At 41.0% G+C, this 23,053-nt stretch overlaps 1 protein-coding gene across 1 annotated transcript; it reads right to left on the bottom strand.

The window, feature by feature from the left end:
- Positions 1-1,634: 1,634 nt before the first annotated feature.
- On the bottom strand, positions 1,635-3,881 carry LOC133091871 (sialidase-like). Its single transcript, XM_061191048.1, has one exon. It carries the CDS (start codon positions 3,879-3,881, stop codon positions 1,635-1,637), a length of 2,247 nt encoding a protein of 748 aa, XP_061047031.1.
- Between the last annotated feature and the right edge of the window lie 19,172 nt (positions 3,882-23,053).

Here is a 23,053-nt window from a genome sequence, read left to right as displayed (position 1 = left end):
CCCCCGAAGGCCAATTCATTTATAATGAAAACCACATTTTGAGCGGGGGAAAAGTCCAGCTGATTACCCTGGTAAGACCTTCTCATCTTCTTGAGCTCACTTCAGCGTTCGAAGTATTGCATATGCACATGAGGCTTTGATTTCCGAGTTCAAGCTGAATGAAACATGAAGTCAATGACATGCAAACGTCTCTCTCCTCTGCTACCTGAGAAGCTGCTGTCAAGAAAATGCTCTGCTCACTGGAAAAGTGATCAGAGGCTCTGCTTAGCTATTAATACAGTCTCGGATCAGATGAAGCTGCTCAACAGGAAGAAGATGGCAAAACTAACAGATGAGAAGAACTCAACCAGAGCAATACTACTCCAGAAGTGAGACACCCTGAGATACAGTGAGCTGACTCCAAGCCGGCCCACCTACATGGCCACTGTTACCTTTCACCCCACCCAAGCTCCTGCTTGTGGACATAGGTCATTTGGTGCTGCCATATAAGAACCTTCACTCTGTAATTCCCCTAAGACACATGGTCTTCATGGTTTATGGACAATCTACACTTTTACTATTTCTGTTTATCCCCTCAGTAAAAGTACACTGGGACAGAGCTAAATTGGTTCCTATATAAAATCTTCAAAAAAGACATTTGGTTAAGGCTTTGTTTCTGTTGGAAGTTTTAGCAAAATCATGTTCAGTAAGAAAGCTATAACAATTTATATCTGGCTTCCCTGGTGGCGCAGTGGTTAGGAATCTGCGTGCCAATGCAGGGGACACAGATTCGAACCCTGGTCCAGTGAGATCCCACATGCCGCAGAGCAAAGAAGCCCGTGCGCCACAACTACTGAGCCTGCGCTCTAGAGCCTGTGAGCCACAACTACTGAAGCCCGTTCGCCTAAAGCCCGTGCTCCACAGCAAGAGAAGCCACCGCAATGAGAAGCCCGCGCACCACAGTGAAAAGTAGCCCCCGCTCGCCGCAGCCAGACAAAGCCCATGCACAGCAACGAAAAGCCAACACAGCCAAAAATAAATAAATAAAAATAAATAAATTTTTAAAAAAAGAAAGCTATAACAATTAATAACTTCATGACTAATTCAATGTTAGCCTTTTATTCCCGGCTCCTCTTCTTTTCCATATTTATCTACTTTCTCACTATCTTTTTCTGCTAATTCTTCATCCATTATTATATTGGATAATATACATGAAGAAGCACTTTAAACTGAAGAAAATCTTTAAGTTTCACTAAGACTATCTTAGTAATCAAATTAAGCTGTACATCACCATGTGATTTTAACTAAATTTAACTAAAAGTTTCAGAGAGTTATTAGGACTCTTTTTAAAGCAGTTTTTCTTTTTGGTAATGTGTACCCTCAACTGCACACACTCTTGTGCTACATGTCAGATTACTTAGATCAATGCACTAAATGGCTTGTCCACATCATCAGGCCAACTCTCTCCCTGCTCATGTACCAAACGCTTCTTACCCTCACTCTGTACGTGGATTAGACCCCCAGCAGGAAATAGATGGCAACCTCAAGCTGGTTAATTGAGGAATAAACAGTAAATAGGGACTATTTTAAAAGACGTGGGCAGCCCTTAGGAAAAGCAACAGGGATGCTCCAGGATGGTAACCGTGGAGCCATAACTATTCTAATTTTCCAAGGGGCAAGGAGAGGGGGCCATTACCGGGATCCAGAGAGTGAGAGAGTTGTGTGGAGAAGGAAGGTCCCCGAGGGGAGTTGTGTCTTTGGTTGAAGGAAGGTCCCCGAGGGGAGTTGTGTCTGTGGTTGAAGGAAGGCCCCCGAGGGGAGTTGTGTCTTTGGTTGAAGGAAGGTCCCCGAGGGGAGTTGTGTCTTTGGTTGAAGGAAGGTCCCTGAGGGGAGTTGTGTCTTTGGCTGAAGGAAGGTCCCCGAGGGGAGTTGTGTCTTTGGTTGAAGGAAGGTCCCTGAGGGGAGTTGTGTCTTTGGTTGAAGTAAGGCCCCTGAGGGGAGTTCTGTCTTTGGTTGAAGGAAGGTCCCCGAGGGGAGTTGTGTCTTTGGTTGAAGGAAGGTCCCCGAGGGGAGTTGTGTCTTTGGTTGAAGGAAGGTCCCCGAGGGGAGTTGTGTCTGTGGTTGAAGGAAGGCCCCCGAGGGGAGTTGTGTCTTTGGTTGAAGGAAGGTCCCCGAGGGGAGTTGTGTCTTTGGTTGAAGGAAGGTCCCCGAGGGGAGTTGTGTCTTTGGTTGAAGGAAGGTCCCCGAGGGGAGTTGTGTCTTTGGTTGAAGGAAGGTCCCCGAGGGGAGTTGTGTCTTTGGTTGAAGGAAGGTCCCCGAGGGGAGTTGTGTCTTTGGTTGAAGGAAGGTCCCCGAGGGGAGTTGTGTCTTTTGTTGAAGGAAGGTCCCCGAGGGGAGTTGTGTCTTTGGTTGAAGGAAGGTCCCCGAGGGGAGTTGTGTCTTTGGTTGAAGGAAGGTCCCCGAGGGGAGTTGTGACTTTGGTTGAGGGAAGGTCCCCGAGGGGAGTTGTGTCTGTGGTTGAAGGAAGGTCCCCGAGGGGAGTTGTGTCTTTGGTTGAAGGAAGGTCCCCGAGGGGAGTTGTGTCTTTGGTTGAAGGAAGGTCCCCGAGGGGAGTTGTGTCTTTGGTTGAAGGAAGGTCCCCGAGGGGAGTTGTGTCTTTGGTTGAAGGAAGGTCCCCGAGGGGAGTTGTGTCTTTGGTTGAAGGAAGGTCCCCGAGGGGAGTTGTGTCTTTTGTTGAAGGAAGGTCCCCGAGGGGAGTTGTGTCTTTGGTTGAAGGAAGGTCCCCGAGGGGAGTTGTGTCTTTGGTTGAAGGAAGGTCCCCGAGGGGAGTTGTGACTTTGGTTGAGGGAAGGTCCCCGAGGGGAGTTGTGTCTGTGGTTGAAGGAAGGTCCCCGAGGGGAGTTGTGTCTTTGGTTGAAGGAAGGTCCCCGAGGGGAGTTGTGTCTTTGGTTGAAGGAAGGTCTCCGAGGGGAGTTGTGTCTTTGGTTGAAGGAAGGTCCCCGAGGGGAGTTGTGTCTTTGGTTGAAGGAAGGTCCCTGAGGGGAGTTGTGTCTTTGGTTGAAGGAAGGTCCCCGAGGGGAGTTGTGTCTTTGGTTGAAGGAAGGTCTCCGAGGGGAGTTGTGTCTTTGGTTGAAGTAAGGCCCCTGAGGGGAGCTGTGTCTTTGGTTGAGGGAAGGTCCCTGAGGGGAGCTGTGTCTTTGGTTGAAGGAAGGTCCCCGAGGGGAGTTGTGTCTTTGGTTGAAGGAAGGTTCCCGAGGGGAGTTGTGTCTTTGGTTGAAGTAAGGCCCCTGAGGGGAGTTGTGTCTTTGGTTGAAGGAAGGTCCCCGAGGGGAGTTGTGTCTTTGGTTGAAGGAAGGTCCCCGAGGGGAGTTGTGTCTTTGGTTGAAGGAAGGTCTCCGAGGGGAGTTGTGTCTTTGGTTGAAGTAAGGCCCCTGAGGGGAGCTGTGTCTTTGGTTGAGGGAAGGTCCCTGAGGGGAGCTGTGTCTTTGGTTGAAGGAAGGTCCCCGAGGGGAGTTGTGTCTTTGGTTGAAGGAAGGTTCCCGAGGGGAGTTGTGTCTTTGGTTGAAGTAAGGCCCCTGAGGGGAGTTGTGTCTTTGGTTGAAGGAAGGTCCCCGAGGGGAGTTGTGTCTTTGGTTGAAGGAAGGTCCCCGAGGGGAGTTGTGTCTTTGGTTGAAGGAAGGTCCCCGAGGGGAGTTGTGTCTTTGGTTGAAGGAAGGTCCCCGAGGGGAGTTGTGTCTTTTGTTGAAGGAAGGTCCCCGAGGGGAGTTGTGTCTTTGGTTGAAGGAAGGTCCCCGAGGGGAGTTGTGTCTTTGGTTGAGGGAAGGTCTCCTGAGGGGAGTTGTGTCTCTGAGGGGTGTTGAGGGATGTGAGGGATGTGACCTTGAAGGATGTGACCCACTCATGGCCACCATTACAAGAGGATCCAAGGAAACAATGCCAGGACTTCATGCTTCTCCATCCTCTGATCTCTTTTCAATATCCTTCACTGGATGATCCAACCAGACACCAGAAAGCAAGGGAGACCTTTGGTGTTTTCTCACAGGCTAGGCTCCCAGGACGCAGAGCAACGTGGAAATGGTAGAGAGTGGATCTCAAGAGGCCAATGGGGCATTTCCAGCACAGCTTCCAAATCAAGTTCACTGTCTACCTGGACAGGGGACCAAGCATTCGGGTAAGCTGGATGGACCACTGAGGGTGGCTAGTAAGCATTCTTAATCCCCATCATAGCTGAATTTACTCATGTTCCTTCAGAAGGGCCTCTTGAGAGGCTTATGTAAGATTCATGGCATGTGTAATCAACTTGTATAGGCAGCCCTTCCGATACATCTGTGATTAGCATGCTGTTGTCAGTATTTTTTTATTTTAAGTGGTTAATTGGCACCTATCCTTAATTTAGTAGAACTGCTTAGGCATTGGCAGGGGTTCAAAACATGAACCCAAAGGGAATCAACACAAACAAGGAAGATTTCGATGATGAGTGCTGGCTCTATTCAGACTTCATCTTCTTCAGTAAGAGAATAGACCTCAGAATGTCATTAAATGTTAAAATCACTTTGAGGTATATTCTTAATTCTCTGTGGACCGAAGTGCAATTCCTGCTCTCTAGAAATTAAGCTGTTGCAGGAAGCTCCAGCATGTTGGGTGGTTCACCAGCGGGGAGCTGACTGTCCACACCAAATACGCACCTCGTGCCATTCTGAGCCAGATACAGCTGTAGGCACAGAGGTGCCCACTGTTTGTAGGGTGGGCACGTGTTTGGTTTGATTGCACAGTATTTTTGGCTTGTTTTTGTTTGTCTGTTTTTAATTAAAGTGTCTGCAGATGCGTTATATCCTCTCATGTTAGTACTTTCTTAGCTAACTAACATTTCCTGGAATTTGAGTTTATGACCCCTAGTCTATGCTCAGAGGCAAAGCTCTGGCTTGTGTACAAATAAAGCTGAAAAGGAAAGCATCCTTGGCCAAACAGCATTAACGATCCTCTTCTGCTCAAAGTTTTAATGTTGGATCTAGAGCGATCTGATCTGGGATCCATTCCTAAAAACTGCCTCAGCCATAAGAACTAGTATAGTTCAATTTATTGATTAGTTTTGCTGTATTAACATGTTAGGGTTTTTTTAAATAAATTTATTTATTATTTAATTTATTTATTTTTGGTTGCGTTGGGTCTTCGTTGCTGCGCACGAGCTTTCTCTAGTTGCAGCGAGTAGGGACTTATCTTCGTTGCGGTGCGCGGGCTTCTCATTGTGGTGGCTTCTCTTGTTGCGGAGCATGGGCTCTAGGCGTGCGGGCTTCAGTAGTTGTGGTGCGTGGGATCAGTAGTTGTGGCTCACGGACTCTAGAGCGCAGGCTCAGTATTTGTGGCACATGGGCTTAGTTGCTCCGCGGCATGTGAGATCTTCCTGGACCAGGGCTCAAACCTGTGTCCCCTGCATTGGCAGGCGGATTCGTAACCACTGCACCACCAGGAAAGCCCTAGGGTTGTTTTCTTTTTTTTCATTTTATTATGTGATATAGCTTAGTGGACTATATATTTAATGATCATTGTATGAGATCTCTAAAATGGCATACCCACCGGATACCCACTTCTTAACTGAATTGCCTGGGGTGGGTTTGGGACATCTCATCTAACCAAGTTTCCTGACGCTTCAAAGGAAATATTCATTCTTATTTAGAATTGGTTTCCCTCCTAACAACGTTAAATTGTCAGAATTTTCTTGGCTTTTTCTTGCCAATGCTGTGTATGATATTCTGATTGCATTCTCAGAATATTTGTTTGTTTGTTAATGTTTGCTGGCCTTTTTCAATTCCTTAGGTCTCTGCTATGAATCTCTTCTCCACTGCTGGCTGTACTTCTGTATTTTCCAGGGAAAAGATGTCTAGGATTTCTGTTTCCACGGAGCAGTAGTTCCTTTTTGAGGAACTACAGACTGCCCTTACTTGAATAAACTGAATAAAGATTCTTTTCCATTGTAGTGTTCTAGCAAACTTAGAAAAGGAAAATTGATTGAACATTTGCTGCTGTGATGAAATATCTCTTTCCAGTAAGTCCTAAATAGAGATTTTCTCTTTCCCCCAGAATTAAGTCAGTTTGCGGGGGCGGGGAGCATCTTTCCACTGGGCATCAACCTCTCTGTTATTCTCCCAGACGGGAGGGGAGGCCACTTTTAGGCATAAGGAGGTGGGTCTGCGTCTCTGCACTGAGGAGTTGATGGAGGAGGGGAGCTTCTGCTGTAATCTCCTGTGCGCCGTTAAGGTAGAACCAACGCAAGACGGAATGAGTTTCTCCACTGAAGAACTGTTTAATTTGCAGCAAAAAAGCCAAAATTTCTTTCTAAAACTTCAGGCTTGGACTGCTATTAAGGATCTGTTGTTTGGCCTTGCAACCCAGGTAACAGGCAGCCAGGCCTTGTGAAAGAGCTAGTCACGTGTATTGAGTGGAATAGTTCCATGGAAGGAGACGCAGGTTCCTTGGAAGAAGATATGGAACTTTTAAAACTAGCCTTACATTTAGGTTGCGTCCATGTCTTGGCTATTGTAAACAGGGCTGCAGTGAACATTGGGGTGCACAACTGAAACTAACACAACGTTGGAAATCAATTATACTCCAGTAAAATAAACAAACAAACGAACGAACAAAACAGAAAATAAAACTAGCCTTATATCGAATGGTTGAAATGAAGGGAAAGGTTTCCTGACAGCTGCCCCATAGAGATTCTTGTACCTTATTTATGGATTTTTTTCCCCCTCACATTATAGAAGCAAATAATTGTTTGCAAACCAGGGAACTTAATCAGTTTTTCCTCATAACAAAGGTCCATGTAAAAGAATGGTATCATTTTCCCCTTACAGCAGTATTTCCAATAGTAGTCTTGAGTATAAAAATGAAGTTCAGGCTTAAGATTCGTACTTTTCTGAGGCCCTATTGTCAAGATTTGTTTCACCTAAATGAATTGTTTGTGAATTTATGTAGTTCAGAAAATGCAAACCCACAATACCTAGTCCAAGTGTGATCTGCAGTAGAAAATACGGCAAATGGTTATCAGGAAATGCAAAGTATCAGCACCTGCAGAGCCACAGGCAACCACTGAAGGACAGACATCTGATGCCTTTTCCAACGATGCACAAAAGGAATCACAGAGATACTTACACTTTACGTTCCACTGCGATCTCCTGAGAGTCAAATAGCTAAAAGTTAATTTGTTATTTAACAAATAAGCATTTAGTTTGTACTGTGTGGCGAGCATTTTGTCAATAGTAAGTGAAAACTGAGGAAGGGAGGAGATTGGAGATGTAGGTGAGCTGCAGAAAGATGATACCCAGGCAACACAATAATAAGTGATTCATGAATTCTTGAAGATACTCTCAAAAGGGAAAAGTGCAGGACTTCCCACTTATATGTGGAAGGGAGGCTCCAACCCCCTTCCTTTTTCTGTGCGGACGCTATCTAAAAGACACCAGGAATTTGGAAGCATCAGGGTTGCAGTATCATTGTTGCTGCTCTTTATTTATTTGTTTGTTTTAACATCTTTATTGGAGTATAATTGCTTTACAATGGTGTGTTAGTTTCTGCTGTATAACAAAGTGAATCAGCTATACGTATACATATATCCCCATATCCCCGCCCTCTTGCGTCTCCCTCCCTCCCTCCCTTCCCCACCCCTCTAGGTGGTCACAAAGCAGGGATAGAATATGTTATCACACATTTAGACCAATGCCTGACAATTCCTATGGTGCCAGAGTCCCAGAGAAAGTAAAGCAGGGGAAGTCTTAATTTTCTGAAATTCAGTTTCTTTTGTCACAGTAGAATGAGAAACTCAAAGGAGAAATTCAATTAACTTATAGAAATATCAGTAAAATTGAATCTCTTGAAAACCAGCATCCAGGACTAAGATTTATGTCTTCTTCACAATGTTTACGGGTCATTTATTTCATCTGATTACAGGTTAGATAGCTTTTACCAGTGGACTCGGGTTATATCACTGACACCAGGAATAGATGCATTTGTATATGAGCCTTCAAGAGTCACTGATTTCTGAACTTTAATATTTTAAAGCTTTTGAACACCAACCTGCTCCAATTTTTTAGTCTGGATAAATGTGTAGGGTTAAAAAAGTATGAAAAAGAACTGTGGGTCACAGATATACAGGTTTTCATTTCCTTTTAAAAAAGCATGGTCTGTTATTCATGTCTTTTACATAAGATTCCACCTGGTAAATCTGGCAAATCTGTTTTTACAGCTTGAAAAGGAGGTAAGCAACAACCATTAAGTAATACTTTGTGTTTCCATTTCCCCTGGATTTAGGACTGTGTTAAATGATTCGTTATGTCCAGGGTGGTCTTGATTACCATTTTGGGAATCTTCGCCTCATCTGAAGGGAGAGAGGTAATAATCCCGTCTGCAGAGCTTTGCCGCTGCAAGAACTTGGTGTCTGTAAGATTCATCCCAAAGTGGCTCCTGGTGCAGAATCATGTTTAGACCAACTTTTCTCTTTGTTCCGGATTCACCTCCTGCTTCTTATTATTGGTTCCTGCTCTTTCTGGCATCTTGAAGGAACGATATTTCAAGATCATCCTCTTCTACTCTGTTCCTCATTGTACAACTTTTCTTTCAGTCCTTGACATGGGATTTATTTCAAGACTGTGCCCCTCGTAGCAGGGCTCCTCTGAGACCTGCCTCAGAGAGCTGGCCTGATGGGCCCACCTTCTTGGGGTCTGCCTCCCAGCCCCTGACTCTGGGCTGTGCACGAAAGGCCCCAGAGGATGGTGGTGCAGTGTTTGAGAATCCGCCTGCCCGTGCAGGGGACACGGGTTCGAGCCCTGGTCCAGGAAGATCCCACATGCCGTGGAGCAACTAAGCCTGTGCACCACAACTACTGAGCCTGCTCTCTAGAGCCCGCGAGCCACAACTACTGAGCCTGTGAGCCACAACTACGGAAGCCTGCATGCTCTAAGACCTGTGCTCCACAGCAAGAGAAGCCCCTCAATGTGAAGCCCATGCACCACAAGGAAGAGAAGCCCCTGCTCACCACAACTAGAGAAAGCAGGAACCAAGACCCAACGCAGGCAAAAGAAAAAAAACAGATTTAAAAAAAATAAATAAGGAGCTGGAAAATGCACAATAGTTGACTGAAAATAAAAATTTAACATTAACTTTCAAAAAAAAAAATGATCTGATGAACCTCACAGACAGAAGGGTAAGCAAAATAAGCCAGATACAATAAAGTACATGTTTATGATTCCACTCATATGGCATTCAAGTTTAAGCAAAACTAATCTATGATGATAGAAGTCAGAACAATGGTTGCCTCTGGGGGTGGGGATTGACTGGGGGTGGGACGTCAAGATCTGAGTGGTGATTATAGGGGTGTATACATTTGTCAAACTCATGGAGCTGTACATTTAAGACTAAAAATGCATCTTAGTGTATGTAAGTTAACTCTCAATAAAAAAAGAGAACATTAAAAAAAAAAAAAGGCCCCAGAGGAATGCCTGTCACTGTTTTAGCAGAGATTTCAACATCATATTCTTCTGAGATAATAGAGATAGGGATAACTTTAAGAAAAAGTGTAGAAGAATGAAACACGAAAACTAAAAAAATATGGCTGAAGATTATCTCTATTATCGTAGTCTCACTATGTATATATCCCACATCCCTTATAAAAAAGAAAACATGGGTGTTATGAATTATAATAATGATTATGATAGGAGTTTATTTCATAAAATTTAATTCTATAATTTCTCTGAGGATTCCAAATTGCTTATTTAAAGAGCTATAAACATAACTATGGAAATTCAGCTTATCTGCTAAGACCACTAAACTATGCTGGTAAAGATATGTATGTGTTGGTGTGTACGTGTGCATTTTTTAAGACTTTAATTTTTAGAGCCCTTTTAGATTCCCAGCAAAACTGAGTAAAGTACGGAGATTTTCCATCTACCCCTCCCCCCACCATCAACATCCCCACCAGATAGTACATTTGTTATAACAGATGCATCTACATGGACACATCAGCATCACCCAAACTCCCTAGTTGACATCAGGGTCACTTTTGCTGTTGTACAATCTATGCATCTGGACAAATGTCGAACGACGTGTATCCCTCATTATTTTTTTTTTCGACAACTGTTTTTCAAGCTTGTTCCAGTTACTTTAGGTCCTTGCGTATCTGTCTGCAACTCTATCTCTCAGTCTACACACGTATATTGAAAACGATTCTCAAAGTTTACAACTTGCTCGAGCTTACCAAAATTGAAAAAGTAGTCACACTAATGATCTCTAATAGTCATTAAGAAACTCACATAATAAAGGGACTTAGTCTCTCTGGTTGCCTGGCAGAAAGTCTAACAGGAGCAAAGGAAGTGCGGACACAGTTAGGAGACAGCGTAGTGAATAGGATAATGTGGATTCAGCCTTGTTGGTGTTGGCTTCAAATCTCAGATTTGCTTTATAATAGCTTTATTATTTAAAGCAAGTCGTTTTTCAAAATTTATTTTCAGTTCTTCATTTATAAAATGTAAGTATTTCACCTAGCCCTTGTAAGTATAAACCAGTTTATATATTGATACTTGGCTTTTTGGTTATGTAGATCACAAAATATGTAATGATAGTTCATATCTTTGTATGGGAATATTGCACAGTAGCATTCCATTCTGTGGATAAGCTACAATTTGTTTTTCTGTTCACTACTTGATGGATATTTGAGTTGGTTCTATTTGGGGGCTATTCCAAACAAAGACCTAAAAGTCTTTGTGAGAACATGGGCTTCATTTCTAGGAGTTGAGTGATATTTTACTTTTTACGAAATGTCTAAATTATGTGTGAAAGTAATCATACCATTCTGTGTTACCACCAGCAATTTATGACAGTTCTAATTACTCCACACCCTCACCAGTACTTGGTATGGTAAGTCTTCCTAATTTTAGACATTGTATCTTACATGCAGTGGTCTAATCAGTGTGATTTTAATTTGCATTTACTAACAACTTTGAGAATCTTATTTTTTTTCTTGTATCTTTTGTGTGTTTCTAAAGAGATTATTGTTAAACCAAGGCCCATATATTTTTCCTCATGTAGTATTCTAGAAATGTTATAGTTTTAAACTCTTACATTTAGGTCTATTTCTTTTTTAAAAAAATTTATTGAGATATAGTTGATTTACAATGCTGTGTTAGTTTCAGGTGTACAGCAAAGTGATTCAGTTATATATAAATATATATATATATTCTTTTTTTTTTTTTTTTAAATGGTACCTCATTTTTTTTTTTTAATTAATTAATTAATTTATTTATTTTTGGCTGGGTTGGGTCTTCGTTTCTGTGCGAGGGCTTCCTCCAGTTGTGGCGAGCGGGGGACACTCTTCATCGCGGTGCGCGGGCCTCTCACTATCGCGGCCTCTCTTGCTGCAGAGCACAGGCTCCAGACGCGCAGGCTCAGTAGTTGTGGCTCACGGGCCTAGCCGCTCCGCGGCATGTGGGATCTTCCCGGACCGGGGCACGAACCCGTGTCCCCTGCATTGGCAGGTGGACTCTCAACCACTGTGCCACCGGGGAAGCCCGAAATATATATATATTCTTGTTAACATTCTCTTCCATTTTAGGTTATTATAAGATATTGAGTCTATTTCCCTGTGATATATGGTAAGTCCTTGTTGGTTACCTATTTTATGTATAGTAGTGTGTATATTTTAATCCCAAACTCCTAATTTAGCCCTCCCCCTCTTCCCCTTTGGTAACCATAAGTTCATAGTTTGAAAATATACATAAACCCCTATGTTCATTGCAGCTCTATTTGCAATAGCCAAGACATGGAAGCACCCTAAGTGTCCACTGACAGATGAATGGATAAAGAAGATGTGATACCTATACACAGTGGAATATTACTCAGCCATGAAAAAGAATGAAATAATGCCATTTGCAGCAACATGGATGGACCTAGAGATTATCATACTAAGTGAAGTAAGTCAGACAGAGAAAGACAAATACCATGTGATATCACTTATATGTGGAATCTAAAAAAAATGATACAAACAAACTTATTTAGATCTATTTCTTGTCCTCTCTTCTGTTCCACTGACCTGCTTATCTATTCTTGCACCAACACGACACTGTTTTGATCCCTGTATGCTTATAAGCCTTGCAATCACACAGTTTATATCCAATAATTTGCTCTTTATTTAAAAATTGTTTCATACATTCTAGATACATTACATATTTGTATAAATTTTAGACTCAGATTATAAATTTCTATTAAAAACCCTGCTACAATTTCAATTGGGATTCATGATGAACCTACAGATAAATTTGGGGGAAATGGACATCTTAACAATATTGATTCTTCTGGCTCATGTACACAGTATATCTCTCCATTAGTTTAGACCATTAATTTTCTTCAGCCATATTTTTTTAGTTTTCGTGTTTCATTCTTCTACACTTTTTCTTAAAGTTATCCCTAAATAGTTTATATTTTGGAGGCTACTGTAAATAGTATTGCTGTTTTTTAAATTTAATTTTAATGAATGATTATCATTGTTACTATGCACTAATGCAGTTGACTCTTACATATTGACTTGTAACCAACAAACTTCTTAACTCATTTTTTTTTTTTTAAGTAGGTACTTTAGTGCCTGTATCAGGGGTCAGCAAACTATAGCACACAGGCCTAATTCTCTGTCTTTGTGAGTAAAGTTTTGGTGGAGCACAGTCACAACTTCCTCAGTGTCATCTTTGCTGCAACGGCAGAGATGAGCCCTTGCCGCAGATGCTGGTCAGAAAGCCTGAGAGATGTGCTGTGTGGTCCTTTACAGAAGAGGACTGTCAAACTCTGGTCTATGTTATACATCCTTCTCACAGTCTACCTTGAAGTAATGACCTAACACTTCACTTAGAGTACAGTCTTGTAACAAAATGCTTCTGTCTCTCCTCCCAACTTGGGCTAATATTGTCATACGTTTTATTTCTACGTGTGTTATAAAGCTCCCAATGATGCATAACTATTATTTTTGCTTTAAACAGTCAATTATATTTTAAAGAGATTTAGAAATAGAAAAAATATTTGATTTTCATCCACATATTTACCATTTCCTCTGCTCTTTATTCCATTGTGTAGATCAAGATTCCATCTGATATCATTTTCCTTTTGCCTGAAGGACTTCTTTTAACATTTTAATTTATTATAGTTCATGTCTACTGGTGACAAATTTGTTCAACTTTTATATATCTGGAAAAGTCAGTTTTGGGGCATTAATTTCCTAAAGATATTTTTGCTGGATATCGAATTCTAGTTTGACAGTTTGGGTTTTGTTTTTGGTTTTTGGGTTTTTTTTTTTCCCCTTTAAGAACTTTAATGACTCTGTGCTACTTTTTCTGACTTACGTGGATTCCAGTGGAAAGTTCTGCCATTCTTTGCTCTTCTGTACCTAATTTTCTTTTTTCACTGAAGGCTTTTAAGTTTTTCTTTTAATCACTGTTTTAAGCCAGTTAATTATGATGTTACTTGAGATAGTTTTCTTCATGTTTCTTGTACTTAGTACTTTGAACTTCTTAGATCTGCATTTTTATAGTTTTCATTAAATTTGGAAAATGATCTGTCCTTATTTCTGCTCCCCACCTATCTCCATTCCTCTGGGGACTCCAATTAAATATATTTTAGACCAAGTGTATTTTCATCTCTCATATTGTTTTTTCCTCTCTAGAAGTTTTATATGGGTGTTTTTTTGTGGGTTTTAAAAATGTTTTTGGTTCCTCTTCAACATGTTTCCTCTACCTTCCTGAATATATGAAATAGAATTATAAGTTTACATCTACTAATTCCATCATCTGGGCATTTGTCGGTTTATTTATTTATTTATTTATTTTTGAAATGTCTCTTTTTTTTTTTTCTTAGTGATACAAATGAGCTTATTTATTTATTTATTTATTTATGACTGTGTTGGGTCTTCGTTTCTGTGCGAGGGCTTCCTCTAGTTGCGGCAAGCGGGGGCCACTCTTCATCGCGGTGCGCGGGCCTCTCACTGTCGCGGCCTCTCTTTTTGCGGAGCACAGGCTCCAGACGCGCAGGCTCAGTATTTGTGGCTCACGGGCCTAGTTGCTCCGCGGCATGTGGGATCTTCCCAGACCAGGGCTCGAACCCGTGTCCCCTGCATTGGCAGGCGGATTCTCAACCGCTGCGCCACCAGGGAAGCCCTGTCGGTTTATTTTTACTGATAGATTTTTGTCTTAGCTATGGATCTTATTTTTCTGTTACTTTGTATGTCTCTCACTTTTTTGGTGCCAAAAATTATTATTGATACTATTTTCTGTGCTAGTTTTTTGTATTTCTATCAATATTCTGGAGATGTGTTCTGCAGTGCAGATAAGGTCCTCCAAAACAATTTTAAACTTTCAGTTTTTTAGGTGGGCCCAGAGTAGCCTATAGTCTAAGGCTAATTTATTTTAGTATTGAGGCAATCCTCTCCTAAGTAACATACCCTGTGGATGAAAAAGCCTCTCTGCTCTGGCAGCTGAGAACACAAGCTCTTCTCAGCAATTTGGGAGCTCTGAGGGTCAGAAATGGTTATTTCCCCGTATCCAGTAAAGCCCTCACGTGCATGACCTGATGAGTACTCAGCCGAGCCTCTGTAATTCTCACTCCTTCCAAGGCATCCCCAGATGCCCGCCTGTCTGCCCAGCCCGGGGAGACCACAGGACCCTCTCCTTCTTCCAGAAATCACTCCCTGGGCTGCCTGATCTCAGCCTCTGATTGCCGGTATTTCATATATTCTCTTCTGTGTATTGGTCATTTCTGGTGGGAGAGTAAATCTGGACCATCTTACATCAATTTGGCTGGACCATGTATGGTTTTCAGAGTGTGTTTTTAACACTTCGAAGTAATCTCTCCATATTTCACTTTATCCAACCTCTATAAGGTGTTTAAAGGGAGCATAATTATATTCACATTTAACCTTTGAGGAAATCCATACTATCTATGATCACCCCACTCCTTTGGTGGAAATTCCTGCTCTAGAACCCAGCTCCTTGCATCCAACCACATGTTTTCTCTAGACGACCATGTCAAAAAATAGCACTTGTACTTTGAAAGTAAATAGCTTCAGATTTTTTTTAAAAAATCACTTATATATGAGGTGATTATATGCATAACCTTTTCCTTAATGCTTTTGTTAAATTATTTCTTCTAAACCATTTTCTTTTCACATCAAAGATTGAATCGTATTCATCTGGAGCTAAAAATTTCCAAATGAGTTGGAAGATATATGAATATAGAATTGACAGTATGTTATTAATGTCATCTTATCAAACACACCTTTCACTCTGAACTTTCTGCTGCTATTTTTTGGATTTTTGGTGTATAAATTTACTGCTACAGTTGATGTACAAAAGTCAGACAAAATTTCCAAGGTCAATTTTAAAGGAGGAATTGAAAAGTAAGTTTGCCAAAATATTATCCTCAGTAATGTTTCAAGAAAAGCAAGTGATTTTTTCAACAAAATAAAAAAAAATATTATTATGAATACAATGCATCTTGTTTAAAAGATTTAAAATACAAAACAAAAAGGAGAAAAGACTAAAATTACCCATAATTTCAGAATCAGAAAACTATCACTAACATTTTGGTGTATTTCCTTCCAGTCTTTATTTTTCTCTCTCATATAGGTCTTTGTATGTGTACTTTTATTATAAAATAATGTAATTAAATTGTTCATATTTTGTAAACTTGCTTTTTCTTTTTTTGTTTTAACTCAGCTAACAGGCTTCTAATAGCTTCAATTCTCCCTTTTTATAATTTAATATCAAAGTTATGCTTGCATAAACATCTTTTCTGTTTAAAAGCTAGATGTTTATCACTGGCAAATATTACTAAGCCTAACACTGAAAGGAACAAGTCAAAAGTTTATAAAGAGAAAAGTAATTTTTATTTATATAGAAAGAAACAGACACACTCAATATCCAAAATTTTAGTCTGCATTCCAAATAAAACATTCAGGATGAATATTTACCTTTGGTTAGTTATTTCTGGAACCTCTTTGTGGTGGACAATTTTTCTAAAGCTTTGTTCCAGGAACTTGCCCTTTTGGGTTTTTCACAAGGGGCTGGTAAATGTGTTAGGCCTGCCAGGGCCCTAGGAGATGTCACTCGTAATGACAGCTCTCACTGTGAGTGCCAAGTGTCACACAGACTGAGGCAGGATCCAGGTGGCAGCAAAGCCTGTCAGAGCCCATAAGTGTCCCGACTTTACAAGAGTGAAGAAAACTCCTGTTACTCGGTAATGTGTGAAAGAAGACAGTATTCACGACATGCTTTCCAGCACAGATGGAGAATGAGGTATTCTCATAAAGAGAAATACACGTTTTTTTGCTTCTGTGTTTTCCAATCAGGCTGACCTAAGCAGTCAGCTGGGGCCCTTGTTAAAAATCCAGATCCCTCTCTGTAATCCAGAACCACTGAATCAAAGTCTCCAGGGAAGATTCTACCTTTAACAAATTCTTCCCCAGGCAATTCTAAAGATGTGGTCAGTTTGGGGGGGGGGGGGGGAAACAGCTCTCTATATGAATTTGCTTTTCTCAAAGTATTAAACTTCAGCAAATAATGTCGTCCTAGAGCTGTATTGAATGCATTCATCTCTGCTGATCCAGAAAAGGCGTTTCACAATCCTGCTGGATTCCTAGGAGCAGCATTAAGAACACACATTACAAAACTGTTGCAAGAATGTGTTTTATGTTACGTGTCTTTTGGCCACAATAAAAAAAAGAACATACATTATGATGGAATTATGTAGGTTATAAGAGATAGAGTGTGCTGTTCACCAGATAATTTTTAATAGAAATTCCATGTACAAATGCTGTTCAGGTGACTTCAGGGTGTCCTGTAGCTGTCACACTTGACTTGATGGTGAGCAAAGCACAGTTGTTATCAAACTCTAAGTTAGCTTGTGTAAATTTATTGGCAGCAGTGATGTGAATCATGCATTTTGTTTTACCATCTCAATTATTCCTGCCATTTCTTATGAAATAACTCATTACTTTCTTGCTGACTGGAGTCAGAACTCCTTCAGGGAAAAGCCAGTTTCTCTATCAAATCAGGAAGCCCCTGAAGAAAGCACCATAATCAGATTTACCAAGCGATGGAGACAGTGGGAGTACAAGTCAAAAGGGTTTGCCCAGCAGGGTAAGGGAAAGGCACAGAAATACCTGTTGTGAGATAAACACCTCACAAGAGTGAATATGTACAATAAGAACACAGGAAAAAAGCTCTCTCTCAGGAGAAATGTGTCTTCTTCTAAGGCTCCCAAATGGTGGCCTTGGAATATCGTACACTGGCAGCCCAGAAATCTGGACCAGCTTGTTGCTAGGTTGCCTGGTTACTAACAATTCAGGCAAGTCCAGTAATTCCCAATTGCAATTCACTACTTTTCCTGTTTGAGGATTTTTTGGGTTTTTTTGACCCTTTGATAATCTTACCTATTCCTACATTTTCGTCCTTACATAAGATGGTTTTCCATTCCAGCCCTTTTAATAATTATATGTCGATAGACAATATAGTAATTAATAAGTAATTAGTGATAAGTGACTGGTAATGTTTTTGTTAAAATTTGCTCCCGTTTATTTTTTAAAGTGCATTTTACTTCATGATACAAAGAGAGAAGAGCATAGCCGATTTTTCTTCCAGCAAGGAAGTAGCCGTGTGGATAACAGCAGTGGTGCAGAGCAGGGCAGAGTCTAATCTGTGTAATGTGAAATGAGTTGCCAAATTTGGGGACACACGCTTTGAGCTTTCCTTCCTTTAATCAGTAAATTGACTAAAAGCAAGCTGCATATATGGTCCTTGAGATAAGGCTTTGAAACACCGCAAAAGAACAAGGAAGACAAATGCATTAAATGACATTTCTTTCAGTCAGGCAGACAGATGATCAGATTTCTGTTTTCATGAATTATAGAGCATGTGTCCTGCTCTCGGTTTTGGGAGCCTGAAACAGTCAAAGCTTCCTCGCCATGAAACTTTATCCTCATCCTTAAATATCCATAGTTATTTTCATTACCTGTTTACTTTCTTTTATCAGTTCTTTCAGTGCAATAGCATCAATGACCTCAGCAGCTGTTTTATGTATATGCTACATCAGTACTTGTTACATTGTTACATTGGCACTTAGTATATACACTGGTACATGGTCCATTCTCTCCCATTGCTTCCGGGGTATATATTTGTGATATTGTGACTTATAAGAGGAAATGTATATTTAGTATTTTGTCACAAGACCTTTGGGATTTCCTAAGTGATAAGAGCAACACAGTTGTCTTCTATTTGTTGATGAGGTGGGTTTTGGACCGACCTTAGGTACCTAAGTGTGAGGACTGGTGGCTAAGAGAGCACCCCTTGTGTGTCGAGGACTGGGAATTTCAGTCCCACAACCTGGCCTTCGGGGAGGAGGGAGGGCCCGGAGGGGGAGGGCACCGCCAGCCAATGATCTAATCAATCATATCTATCTGAAAAAGCCTCCATAAAAACTCGGAAGGACGGAGTTCAGAGAGCTTCCAGGCCAGTGAACCTGTAAGTCCGTGCACCTGTCAGTAAAAGGATTTGAAGGGAAATGATTTTTGGAAGATTTGTAAGTCTTGGTAAACACCATATAGTTTAGGAGACACAAACAAAATTCATCTTAATATGCGTTGTCCGTGAAATCCGGACGTCTCTGCTTACGTGGGTGGTCGGCAATGTCTCGCTGAAGCTTGAACACGGGCACAGACCAAAGTCAACAGCTGCCACGCATATGAGCCGTTACCTTTTTTCTTTTTTTCAATGTTATTTAATTTTATTTTCTTATTGACGTAGAGTTGATTTGCAATGTTGTGTTAGTTTCAGGTGTACAGCACAGTGATTCTGTTTTTTATATATATATATATTATATATACATATATATATTTTTTAGTTCAGATTCCTTAAAACTGTACATGTTGTTTACTTTTCCACATATTATTTGCTTAAAATTTATTAATTTAAAAAAGGCCCCATGTAATGACTATAATATAATGTCATTAAAAAATTTTTTTCCGGGCTTCCCTGGTGGCACAGTGGTTGAGAATCTGCCTGCCAATGCTGGGGACACGGGTTCGAGCCCTGGTCTGGGAGGATCCCACATGCCGCGGAGCAACTGGGCCCGTGAGCCACAACTACTGAGCCTGCGCGTCTGGAGCCTGTGCTCCGCAACAAGAGAGGCCGCGACAGTGAAAGGTCCACGCACCGCGATGAATAGTGGGCCCCGCCCGCCGCAACTAGAGAAAGCCCTCACACAGAAACAAAGAACCAACACAGCCATAAATTAATTAATTAATTAATTAATTAATTAATTTTTAAAAAAAGTTACAATCTAAAAAAAAAAATTTTTTTTCCTTGCAAAACTAATTACTGTGAGAAACTTTTGTTAATGCTTATCAGTAAATCAGACTAGAAGAGAATGTCATTTTTTTGCTCGCCAGTGCCAAAATTCCGGATCGTAGATACATGACAACTGTTATGTTCTTATGCCAGAGTTTGAAAATATTCTGTTTATTTTGTTTTCTCAGACTGATCAAGGCCAAGTTCTTCACACAAGAATAAAGGCAACTTGCCGATGATGAGTTTTGGATCTAATGTGTTTTCCTCAATTTGGAAAGACCTTTTATGGACACTGCAATGCCTACAGCATAGAAGTATAGATTATGGATATCCATAAGTGTGTTTTTAGTTCTTTACTGTTAAATCTTTTTAAGATGATTATGAATATTACGCAAACCACAGTAAAAATGAGATACCTTTGCCGCTCGTTTGCAATTGCCTTCGCCTCTCCTTTTTTCCGGAAAGGGACACCCGATGTGTGAGGGCAGACGGGAGGGCTCAGGTCTCAGCTCACGCTCTCCTTGGCCGTACGAGAGGTTTCCTTCTCGGTCCAGCAAGGTTCCTGGCGACGGAGCACAATGTTTCTGCAGCGCTACAGCTTATCTGTTCAGCCTGAAATCTGCCTGCGAGGTAGGCGTCCAGGCCTCGGGGCCCAGGACAGGAGGTCCCTGGGGAGCCAGCCCAGGCACAGACACCCAGAGGACCAGTGAGCGGCCGTGTCATCGCAGGAGAGGACCGGCCCCCGGGGGAGAGAGCACAGCTTCAGCCCACAGACAGCTAACCGCTGGCGTCTAACCGCTGCCTTTTTATCCTTCTTCTTCCTTTCCTTTCCTTTTCTCCTTTCCTTTCTTCTTCTATGCATTCTCTTCTTTCGTTTTCCTTCCCTTTCTCCTGAGCACCCTTCCCTTTTCTCTTGCACATCTCCTGAGCTCTGCTTCTCTTTTTCTACTGCTGCTCCAGCTTATTTTTCTTCCTCACAACCAATTTTCTTTTTCCTTTCCTTCTCTTCTCACTTCACCCACTGTGGAGAAGCTTACGCCTTTCCAGAGACCTGTGGTTCCTCCCAGCAGGCGCAACATGCCCAAAAAGCATGCTTAGGGTGTCCTAATGGTTCAGTGTGGTTACTGAAAATTAAAGGTATATGTCAGAGGACGTAAAGGGTAGGGTTCTAACTGCTACGTTCTGCTAGGAATTTGCTTAGTCCTTTTTTTTTTTTAACATCTTTATTGGAGTATAATTGCTTTACAATGGTGTGTTAGTTTCTGCTGTATAACAAAGTGAATCAGCTATACATATACATATATCCCCATATCCCCTCCCTCCTGCGTCTCCCTCCCACCCTCCCTATCCCACCCCTCTAGGTGGTCACAAAGCACCGAGCTGATCTCCCCGTGCTTTGTCCTTCTTACTCCGCTAGGATACTAAAGTTTTCTCCACCCGATGCTATGGAACCTTCACCTTAGAAGCAAACCTGAAGGACATGGGCCATGACTGTTTCTGAGGAACTCGAGGCTTTCCACCAATAGACAAGTCCTAGAGACCCATCCGTCAGAAGAAGAACTGACGAGGTCGGTTAACTTTAAATTGCACATTGTCACTGATACCTTTGCTTAACAAGTCAAGGTATTTCCAACAACAATGCACTGAAAAATTAAACTACAGTTCACCCTTGAGCAGCATGGGCTTGAACTGCAGGAGCCCACTCATATGTGGATTTTTTCAATAACACAGATCTTTAGATTAACAAAGTGGTGGGTGGGGGGGAGTTTGCGTCTGATGAGAGATCACAGTGTGTGGAATCAAAAGAACTAGGGTTTGAGTCCTGACTCTATCCAGACCGTTTCGGCTTCTTGCCCTGGGGCGAGTCCTTTATCTATTCCTTTGCTTTTGAGGCAGACATAGAAGTTTGCACATTTGCACCTGTGAGGGGTCAGAGCCCCTAATCCCCGGTGTGTTCAAGGGGCAGCTGTATGGTAGTTCCATCTGGCACTGACATTGGAAGAGGATCGGTGTGTATGGTCAGAAATGAGATTCAGAGACTGCAAGTTCAAAGCTACTAAGTGAATAGTTTCCTTCACTTGCTTCTGTGTATTCAAGAAGGACAAGATAACAGCTTCATGTTTGTCTAAAATTTTCCATTTAAGGAATATCCTGTTTTAGCACTGTCACCTGCCTCAATATAACACCTACTCTGTGTTGTTATAAAGTTTTTTGGTTAAAGTTAATGTTTTTTAACTCTTTCTTGGCAAAGATTTTAATGAGGAATAGATATTACTCAGGTGGCAAAGAGTTGCTTATACTTCCTTCTAAAGAAATTATATTTTTCACAGGAACGAAGTAAGAATGCAAACCATATAGACTAATTTAATTTTCTTTGACTATCATTCAAAGTACACTTTGCCTTCTGAGGCTTAAATTCCTATACTGACTGAGGATTATTATTTCTTTCTATCTTTACAAAAATGACAAAATTAGAAGTCAATTATCTTTTAAACCCTATGTATGAAGTGTATATAAATGAATTGTACAAAATCAACACACAAAAAGGAAATTGTCAGTCAGATTCTCTTATGAGTTTCACACCTGCTAGAATAAGCAGCATTCTCCTTTTAGAATGAAAACAGTCCCACCTTCTGTACTTTTCTACTTGATAAGAGAAAAACAGATTCCAGACAGTTAACTATAGAATTCACCACATTACTTTTCTTCTCTCCACCTAACTAAAAATTTGTTTCTTCCATTTCTCTTAACTGAAGTTATTAATTTCATCTAAAAACATCTTTATACCATAGTCAATGAGTCCAACCTGAAATTGCATTATATGTATTTGAGGCTAATACATATTATAAAAAGTCTGATCTTTTTGCACCTTTTCCAGAGCAGTGACATGTGAAGCCAAAATTAAACATACTGAAGGAAGATTTTTAGTACGAAAGTGCCTGGCCTGTTCATTTGCATTAAATTGTTGACCTAGGGTCTAGTCGCAGCTCCACACTCACTGATATTTCTGTTTCCTAACTCATGGAGAACAAATGACAGGCACCCGTGCTTAGCAAGGAAAGAAAACATATCCAATCCTTTCCAGAAACATCCTGAACTTCCTAAAGTAGGCTGAATGGTCCGTGGGGAAAATTTATTTGCTCTTGGTCACAGGAACAATTAATCCAAAACAGATTTAAATCAGGGCAGCTGTAAGGCATTGGTTTCGAAAGAGGAAAAGGAAAAGAAAAAATTGTTTTATGTTTCAAGAGAGTTTAGGAGATTTCTTTCAAGTCTAAAAATCACAACCCAAAGAACACAAAGCTTAACCAAAAATAACAGCACTACAACTCTTGGCAAAGAATCAAGACTTTTTTCAATAAAATAATCAGTACATCTGAGCAATCTACTATACGAACAATCCAATAATATCTATATTGATGTTGCAATATGGAACAGTGTATATACTGGACCAAAGTTGTGCTAAAATAAGGCAACATAGCACATGTCTGACCACAGAGGAGTTATTTTACAGTGTAAGCTTCCATTAATAACAACATACATGCATATCATCAAACTGACCCTCGACGTAGATGGAGCAATCGTTCCCACAGTTTGGTTTCAATAATTTCATATTAAGTGGTTCCATTTTAAGTCAATTTCCTACTACACAAGACTATCAAATTAATGTAATTTCATATTTCAAATAGAGAACATATTACATATTT

This window comes from Eubalaena glacialis, chromosome 5, assembly GCF_028564815.1.
Source record: "Eubalaena glacialis isolate mEubGla1 chromosome 5, mEubGla1.1.hap2.+ XY, whole genome shotgun sequence".
Lineage (NCBI taxonomy): Eukaryota > Metazoa > Chordata > Mammalia > Artiodactyla > Balaenidae > Eubalaena > Eubalaena glacialis.
This window is presented reverse-complemented; position numbering and strand designations above follow the sequence as displayed.